Source organism: Alligator sinensis, unplaced genomic scaffold, assembly GCF_000455745.1.
Source record: "Alligator sinensis unplaced genomic scaffold, ASM45574v1 scaffold2620_1, whole genome shotgun sequence".
Classification (NCBI taxonomy): domain Eukaryota; kingdom Metazoa; phylum Chordata; order Crocodylia; family Alligatoridae; genus Alligator; species Alligator sinensis.
Window position 1 is genome coordinate 2,362 of NW_005844014.1, and position 9,806 is coordinate 12,167.

The 9,806-nt window shown below is 47.8% G+C and overlaps 1 protein-coding gene across 1 annotated transcript; it reads left to right on the forward strand.

The window, feature by feature from the left end:
- The first annotated feature begins 2,980 nt into the window (after positions 1–2,980).
- LOC112549024 (olfactory receptor 14A16-like) lies at positions 2,981–3,907 on the forward strand. The gene has a single exon (XM_025195833.1). The coding sequence runs from the start codon at positions 2,981–2,983 to the stop codon at positions 3,905–3,907; it is 927 nt and encodes a 308-aa protein (XP_025051618.1).
- The last annotated feature ends 5,899 nt before the right edge of the window (positions 3,908–9,806 follow it).

Consider the following 9,806-nt stretch of genomic DNA (forward strand, 5'->3'; position numbering starts at 1 on the left):
CAGGTTAATAAAAGCAAACAGGGAACCCCCTTCCTACGGAATCAAAATCCCCAACCTTCATTTCAGCCAACACCCAATGCTTCTAAAGGTGGGAAAAAAACAACCCCTGTGACCCATGTAGCAAAAGCAAAGGGAAAGAAAAGCCTTCCTGATCCCGTGCAGCAAACAGCAAAGACCAGAGGAACTGGAAATAACCAGAGAAGAACATGGATGTAGCGATTCCTAGATCATGCCTGACCAATACTTATCCATCCCCTTGAACACCTCCAACGATGGAGATTGCACAACACCTTAATTAGTCTACTCCACTGCCTCATTGGTCCATTAGTGAAGAAGTGCTCCTGTCACCTAATATGAACCTACTTTATTGGGGTTTGGGATTTTCTCTCTTCTCCCCGTCTTTACTCCCCTTTGTCCTGCTTCCCTCTGGCCCTTGCCCCGTTGCTATAGAGCTCCAATGCTAACATGTACGTGGACATTTTTCCACTTTTCCCCCAAGCTAAGGTCAGTATGTGTCAGCCTCACCTGCTCATCTACCACTTGCTACCATGTCATTGGTCCCTCTCTTTCTACCCATGCATCCACCTGGGCTTGTGTGCTCTCCTCCATTGCAGTACTTAGGAAGAAAAAGCAGACAGGACTCTAAAAATGAACACCGTCTCACTTCCCGGGGAGTCTTAGTTAGAGTCCAAACCTGGGAGCTGACCAGGGGATGGTCCCACGTACAAGGCAAGAGTGATAAATCACAGACTAATACAAAAGTAGGATTGAAAGCAGCTCTGGTGGTCCAGGCCCCTGCTGAATCATCTTACACAAGCTACACAAGCTGTCCCTTATGAAACCTTCTTTAAACTCTTTCTAAAATTCTGCAGACACCGTCACACCACTACAAGGTATATTGCCCACAGTCACTAAAACTACCAAAACTTGCCATAGGTGAAAGAAGGAGATGAAGGCTGTCAGCATCCTGCTCGTGCAAGTGTTTTTAAATACATTCAGGATATACCAAGAAGACAGCACTCCCACCCCATTACAGAGAAAGGACCCTCGTCACCCACAAGTCTCGACCCACTGGACTCTGCGGTAAACTTCCTTCCTGCTCCCAAATGTGGTGATTGGCAGGTCCATGGGTGGAAAGGAAAACTCTTTAGCCTGGGCTGCAGTCAACACCCAGGGCTGCTGAAGAAGGCAGGGTTGTAGGGAGATGGGGACCCTCACACCCTTAGCATCAGGAGGGGAAATAATTCCCCCCGTCCCCACATTGCGACTAGCAAAGCCCAGAAACATCGGCCCCATGATAGACGCAGCCTGTTACAAGCCACAGCGAGATCCTCTGACAAGTGGTCAGCAGTAGGTCCAATGGGAGACTATGGACAGTCCTTCTGGCTTCAATATCTGTGAATCCTGCGTGTTTGCCCATGGGCTTTGCTTCTGAGCTGTGCAGGGCTCTAGGGAAACAGTCCCACAAGACCTCCCAACGTATACATAGACAACTCACTGACTGCGTCTTCAGTCCCCTCATTGCAGTAAAGCTTGAAGTAATTACACACCCAGCTCTTCTTCAGGGACTCGTCGTTTTGGATCAACTCCTCTCAGTTCTCCTGCAGAGTGAGGAGTGCAGGACCCTGAGAAACCTGTACCCCTGGCATCTAGATAGCACAGTGATGGGGGCACAAGAGATGGGAGGGAAGAGGTCTACAATCAAACTGCCCTGGCATTCAAGGATTTAACATAGGAAACTGAAGACAAAACCATTAAAACGAGTGCAGTAAGTAACGTATTCAATTCCATAATGTTTGGGTTTTAATAGAGAGGATCTTTCATAAAAATTATAATGAATTATATTTAAAATTATTTCAGAAATGTATTCTCCATTTGATAACATCTCTACAGTAAGCATAGAAATACTCGCATGAACAGTAGCAGATTTCTGTCCTGAAATGTTTACCATTTCTACAGCAGTGTAACAGAGCGGGGAAGCAGGGAGTCAGCCCAAGGCACTGCCTTTGTGGAGGGGGGAAATAGCCATGACCACAGGTCGGCAGCATGGCAGGCAGAGCTGCCCTGTGCATCCCAACTTCCCTGGGCTTGGAGCTGCCCTGCTAGCATGTCTCCATCTTTATCAGTAACCCCTGAAGTGCCAAGAGTCATCTAGTTTGCTGGCCACTGGAGATTTTCAGACTAAACACATAAAGAAAAGGTCAAATATCTTTGAAATACATGACTTAGGAAATGTACAGACCATGCAGGGATGTTGACAGCCCATGCTTATATATATTTCTGAGATTTGAAGCCTTTTTGAACACACAATCTTGTGCACATCCTGCCAGCCATTTGATTGCAATCTTCCCAGGTGAATTTAGAACCTGGACACAGCCAGCATCTTAAGCTCTATGTCCTAGGAAAATGGAAATACTATGGGATGAAATTTATGACTTCATAATATCATGCTCAGCTGCCAGTGGGTAAGATTTAGGCACCAATATTCATGAAATGATAGGATCTGGGGCTGTAATTATTCCCTTTTCCCACATCACATGGACTTGCAATGTACCTGCACTCGATGTGAACGGACAGGACCCCTTGGACTAGAAAGGAGCTAGGCCAGTTTATGCCAGTGTGACAGTGCACTGACACCTTCTCCACTTTCACAGACGTGGGAAATGTGTGAGCACTAGTGAGTGGCAGAGACAAGATGTCTGCCAAATCTCTGATAAAATATCTTTCCTGTCCAATTTTTCAATGAAATGCCACAATTATCAGGGAAAAAAAAATTAAAATGTATCTTGAAAAATAATGTCATTTAAGGAATCCTGTTTTCTATCAGAAAACTCCATTTCAACTGAAAATCAGGTGGACATCTAAAACAGTCAAGTCACGGAGAATTGTGGCCAGGAAAATGGTGTTTTTTCTCCTACTTCCTCTTCTCCTGACACAGTCGTTCCCTTTCCCTCCACAGGCATCCCAAAAGGCACTGTGGATGATGACGTCCAATTGCACCGCGGTGACTGAGTTCCTGCTCCTGGGGTTCTCCGATGCCCTGGGATTGCAGATCTTGCACTTGGCCACTTTTCTAATAATATACCTGGCAGCCCTGATTGGCAATCTCCTTGTTATCACGCTCATAGCCGTTGACAGCCACCTCCATACCCCGATGTACTTTTTCCTCCTCAATCTGTCCATCCTCGACATCGGATCCATCTCTGTCATTGTCCCCAAATCCATGGCCAATGCCATACTGAACACCAGGCTGATTTCCTACTCGGGATGTGTCATGCAAGTTTTTCTCGTCGTCTTTTTCATTCCAGCAGACCTCTTCATCCTCACCATCATGGCTTACGACCGATACATCACCATCTGCAAACCACTGCACTGTGTGACAGTGATGAACAGGAGAGCTTGTCTGTTAATGGCAGCCATGGCCTGGAGCGCTGCTCTTCTGAACTCTGCCCTGCACACGGGGAACACCTTTAGGCTGCCCTTCTGCCACTCCAACATCGTCAACCAGTTCTTCTGTGAAATCCCCCAGCTCCTTAGGATCTCTGGCTCGGAGGTGTTTACTAGTGAAATTCAGATTTTTATCTTTGGTGCATGTTTAGGTCTTAGTTGCATTGCGTTTATTTTTGTGTCTTATATTCAGATATTCACTACTGTACTGAGAATCCCCTCTGAGCAGGGCTGGCACAAAGCAGTTTCCACCTGTCTTCCCCACCTCATTGTTGTCACCTTGCTGGGAAGCACTGGGATGATTGCTTATGTGAAGCCCACTTCTGGGTCCCCATCAGCTCTGGACCTCGTGGTGTCTGTTCTCTATTCTATGATCCCACCAATGATGAATCTGGTCATCTATAGCATGAAAAACAAGGACATCAAAGCAGCTCTGTGGAAACTGCTGAGATGGAAGTAGTTTATTCAGAAGAAGATCTCTACTATTCTCTAATGACTGTGGTTTCAGTGAACGTTTTTATTGAAACAATCATTTGTGTTATTGATACAGATTAACTGAACTAATGTCAGTTTTATTTTTTTAGTTTTACACCATTTCAAATAACTTCTCTGTCTAATTTTTAGCTTGTATCTCCCTGCATTCGTTAGTCTCTGATACCGCTCTGCCCTAGCTAATGTTTTTGTATCTGTTAAATTTTATCTTTGATGCTGATGTTGTCATTTGTTACCGCACTATTGCCACAGCTTGTACATACCTTCATTATCTCTAACAATCCCCATTGAAAAAAATCATTGGCTCTTTCTCCTTTCTGAGTTAGAAAGTTTTCTTGAAGGTTGATTATTTGGGATGCGGAACGAGTGTGTGACACTGTTTGAAAGCGGAGTGATCATGGGTTTGAGATAGGAGTTGTCAGTGATTATTTTGGTGCTTGTTCTTGCAGTCATGCTTTCCTCCTATGGGTTTTCCAGTAGAGCTGTGCGTTTTCCTTCATACAATGCTGAAGGGATGGGAATGATTTCTTGTCAGTGTCTACACACCTGTGCTTCTGTACACGTCATGACTGTAGTGATGCTGGATTTAGGTTGTCCTTGTATTTCACCTGTCTGTAATGGGAGTCCCAAAACTGGTCACAGTACTCTAGATGTGGCCTCACCAGTGCTGAACTGAGGGGAGTAATCACTTCCCTCAGTCTGCTGGCTGCGTTCCTACTAATGCAGCACACTATGCTATTAGTTGTCTTGCCAGCAAGGGCACGCTGTTGGCTCATATTCATCTCCCTGTCAACTGTAACCCCGGGTCCTTTTCTGCAGAGCTGCTGCTTAGCCAGTCAGTCCCCAGTCTGTATTGATGCATGGGATTGTTCCTTCCTACATGCAGGGCTTTGGCTTTTTCAAGCCTGGGATGTTGTTCCAAGAAAAAGGGTTGCTAGTAAGAGAGTAAGAGAGCACTGAGGGTTTTCCTCCACTCAACCCTAAAGAGATGGAAATGATTTGTAGTAAGCGTGTACACACTAGAGCTCCTGTGCACGTCATGACAGCCTTGATGCTGGATACTAGTTGTTGCTTTATTCCACTATAGGGAAGCTGTAGGTACTTAAATCAGCTGCCAACATCCCCAGGTTTAAGTAAGTCAAGCCCCAATGACGTTCACGCTGCTAGTCCCTAAATCCTTTCAGGACCGGTAGCGGATATTTTCACCTTTCCAACAAGCAGCCTATGCCAAGAGCTCTGTCGCAGGGCACCTCGGTGCTCTGCTCCTAGAGAGTGGAAACTGCCAGGGAGAGAGCCCTGGCAGGACATAATGAGCACAGCTACGGGTTGCCTGGGGCAACCAGGAAGTCAGCTGACCGGAGGGGGCAGTGCTTGGTCCTCATAAAGCCCAGGGCTGAGGCCAGGCTGCCAGTTCTCTGCCAGCAGCTAGAGAGGCAGGAGCTCCCTGGCAGGAGCATCCCTGCAGCCAGGATGTGGGAAGAAGCCTGATTGCAAGTACAGCTCATGATAGCTCTGGAGGCGTGAGCAATGATGCTAAGTTATAGCCAGGCGGCTTCTGTTGTTATAGCCAGAGGGCGTGTGTTTGAGTTATAGCCAGGAGGCTCGAGTTTGTGTTGTTACGTATTACACCGGTGGCTAGGGTGAGGCTATAAGGGGTTGGAGGAGGCCTCAGGGGGAACCCCCAGCGGTGGGGGACGCCCGGCGCCAGGGAGGGCACAGCTTACTCAGGAGAGACCCACAGTGGTGTGGGGGCCCCAGCGCCAGTGCAGGCGCAGCGTTCTCAGGGGGGAACCCACAGTGGCGTGGGGACCCCAGCACCAGTGAGGGCGCAGTATCCTTAAAGGGGCCTCACAGAGGAGCGTGAGGACCCCGGCGCCCAGGAGGGCGCAGCATACGGGGTGTATAGACCCCAGCCCTAGAGAGGGGCACTTTTGAGAAGTCCAGGTGTGGGTGTGGTGAGCCCCAGAGAGGGGACCATATTTAGTAGCCGAAGTTGGGCACAGCGAGCCCCAGAAAGGGGTTCGCACTTCTGAGAAGCCCCAGTGCGGGTGTGGCAAGCCCCAGAGAAGGGGTACTACTGAGAAGCCCCAGGGTGGATGTGGCGAGCCCCTGTGGAAGGCAGAGTACTGTGGTAAACCCCAAAGAAGAGCGAAGTCCTGCGGTAAACCCCGGCGAGAGGGGGTAGGGGTGCGGTGAGCACTGGAGAAAGGGGGTAGCAGTGCGGTGGGCCCGAGGGTCAGGTGGCATAGCCAAGAAGTCCCAGAGTGGACACAGAAGTCCCCAGGAGAGGGGCAGCATTATAGACAGGTCCCCAGGAAAGGGGTGCTGGTACCGAGTGCCCCAGGAGAGGGGCAGCGTTACAGAGACGGCCCAGAGTGGGCGCTGAGAGCCCTGGGAGAGGGGCAGCATTAGAGGAGCACCCCCAGAGAGGGCGGTCAGACTGAGAAGGCCCAGTGCGGCCACAGAGAGCCCTAGAAGTGGGCGGTTTGATTGAGAAGGCCCATAGTGGGCACAGGAGGCCCCAAAGAGTGGGCGAGTGTACAGAGGAGGCCCGAGAGATGGGCGGTGTATCTATAGAGACAGACGAATGTCTATCCCATCTGTGAGGCTTGGGGCGTGGTATCAGGGGTGGTTGGAGCCACACATAGCTCATAAAACTAGGGTGCTCTGAAGCACCCATTGGCAGGACAAGACCCACGAGGGGTCCACGAGTCTACAGGATTAGAGCGTACATCAGACTGTGTCCAAGAAGACGTGAGGCAGCCTCCCAAGCATGGAAGAGGGGGCGTCTAGGAGATCACGGCCCTCCTTTAGGACCCCGCCGTGGCAAGCTCCAATAATGCACATAGTGTGACCTTGTTTAGAATGGATGTAAAAGGAAACACAGTAAAGACCACAATCTGTTACTGTACAATTGTATCAAAATTGGGACTTGTATTCCTAGGGAGATCTGGCAAGGTATGAAATGTGTTTTTCTTTCAAATCAGAAAGAATAATCCACATTTCCCAGAATGCCCCAGAGGACAGCATCCTCCAAAAGAAAAAAAAAAAAGAAGAAAAATATCACCTCCACTTAATTACTCCTGAGAGTTTAGGTAACTGTCCAGAATTGACACCCAAAAGGGAATTTTGAAAGGAATGGATAGGATTATTTTGAGTGATAGCGACTCCTTTGAAACTAGTTCAGGCAACACGATTTTCACACAAGAAACAAGCAAGGAGAAGTCTACGTTGAGCTGAAAGGCCAAGAGGTGGCACAATCTCCTTCTTTGGAGGTTCTTAAGACTGGGCTAGACCAAGCCATGATTGGCATGAGCCAACTGGAGACAGTCTGTCTTTGACTGCAGGTATAGGGATTTGTGTGACCCAGAGTGGTGGGGGAAGAATCTCTAGTTTATGATCTTGGTTCGGCACATCATTCAAAATCCCCAACCTTGATTTCAGCCAATACCCAATGCTGGACTAGATGACACCCTGAAGTCCCTCCTATCCCTAATTTTCTATGCTTCTATCATTTTATGAGAGGAGTGGTGTTGTAAAACTCTGAGGGATGTTTTCTCTGTAGCTAAAACTGCTCTAAAACAATGATTAATCTTAGGGTGATATAAAATAAGGGTTGGAATGGACCTCAGGAGATCACCTAGTCCAACACACTCCTCAAAGCAGGGCCTAGTCCACCTAGTCCAACACACTCCTCAAAGCAGCTATAAACTTAATCATGTCACTCAAGGCTTTGTCTACCTGGGTGTTCAAAACCTCCAAGGCTGGAGCTTCTACCACCCCTCTGGGTAGCCTGTTCCAGTGCTTTACCACCCTCCTGATAAGATGTTTTTTTTTTTTTTTTCCTAATATCTAAACTGAACTTGAGACCATTGCTCCTTGTTGAATCATCTGCTAACATGGAGAACAATGCTGCTCCATCTTCTTCATAACCACCCCTGAGGGAGTTGCAGGCTGCTATTAAACATCATCTTCGTCTTCTCTTTCCAAAATAAATAAGCCCAGTTCCTTCAGCCTCTCCTCATAACTCATGTAACCTGGCCCCTTAACAATTTTTCCTGCCCTCCAGTAGACTCTCTCCAGTCTGTCTGCATCCTTTCAGTATTGGGAGGCCCAAAGCTGGACACAGTACTCCAGATGTGCTCTCACCAGTGCCAAACATGGGGGAAGAATCACTTCCTTTGATCTTCTGGTTATGCTCCTGCTAATGCAGCACAATTACCATTGGTCTTCTTTGCAACAAGGCACAGCATTGGCTCATATTCACCTTCTGATTCACTTTAACCCCTAGGTCTTGCTACTTAGCCAGGCAGGCCCCGGTCTGTACCAGTGCATAGGATTGTTCCTTGCTACGTGCAGGATTTTGCACTTCTTGTTACTGAACCTCATGAGATTGTTTGGTCTAATCCTCCAATTTGTCAAGGTGTCTCTGAATCATAGCCCTGCCCTCAAGCGTATCTATTACTTCCCCCAGCTTGGTGTCACCTGCAGACTTGCTGAGGGTGCGCTGTATTGCATCTTCCCAGTTGTTGACAACGATATTGAAAATAAACTGGTTATGGACCCAACCCCTGTAGCCACTCCACTTGATACTGGGTGCCAGATAAACATGAAAGAAGGGGTGGGGGATGGAGGGAAACCTGGTTCTTACCGATCTAACCATAAATTGAAATTCCTTCCTCATCCCAAGTGTGGGGTTTTGTCTGAGCTTGAGTGGTGGGGCAGACTCTCTAGCTCATGATCTTGGGGGTTTAGTCTGACAGGAGCTTTGGCATATCAGTCAAAATCCTCAACCTTGATTTCAGTTACCACCCAATGATTTTAAAGGTAGAAGAAAGCCTCCACCCCATGACACATGTAGCAAAAGGAGTGGGGAGAAAATCCTTCCTTATCCCAGCCAGAAAACAGCAATGACCAGAGCAATTGAAAATAACCAGAGAAGAACATGGATGTAGCTATTCCTAGATCTTGCCTGACCAATGCTAATCCATCCCCTTGAACACCTCCAGTGATGGAGATTGTACAACATCCCTAATCAGTCTAGTCCACTGCCCCATTGGTCCATCAGTGAAGACGTTCTCCTGATAACGAATCTGAACCTACTTTATTGGTGTTTTGGATTCTCTCTCTTCTCCCCGTCTCTACTCCCCTTTGTCCTGCTTCCCTCTGGCCCTTGCCCCATTCCTTCACATCTCCAACGTTAACATGTATGTGGAAATCATTGCACTTTTCCCCCACACTAAGGTCAGTATGTGTCAGCCTCATCTGCTCATCTACCACATGCTACTGTGTCATTGGTCCCTCTCTTTCTATCCCTGCACCCTCCTGGACATGTGTGCTGTCCTCCATTGCAGTACTTAGGAAGAAAGAGCAGATAGGACTCTGACTAAGACTTCCCTGGGGGTCCAGATGGTGTTCATTTTAGAGTCCAAACCTGGGAGCTGACAAGGGGATGGTCCCATGTACAAGGCAACAGTGATAAATCACAGACTAATACAAAAGTAGGACTGGAAGCAGCTCTGGAGATCATCCCCCAAGTCAATGCATCATCTTACCTATACAAGCTATCCTTTATGAAACCTTGTTTAAACTGTTTCTAAAACAATGCAGACACCCTGTCACACCACTACAAGGGATAGTGCCCACAGTCACTAAAACTACCAAAATTTCCTGCAGGGAAAAGAGGGAGATGAAGACTGTCAGCATCCTGCTCCTGCAAGTGTTTTTAATCACTTTCAGGATATAGAAATAAGTCACCAGCCCACTCCACCCCATTACACAGAAAGGACGCTCATCTCCCACAGGTCTCTACCCATGTGTCTGTACAGTAAACTTCCTTCCTGCTCCCAAATGTGGTGATTGGCAGG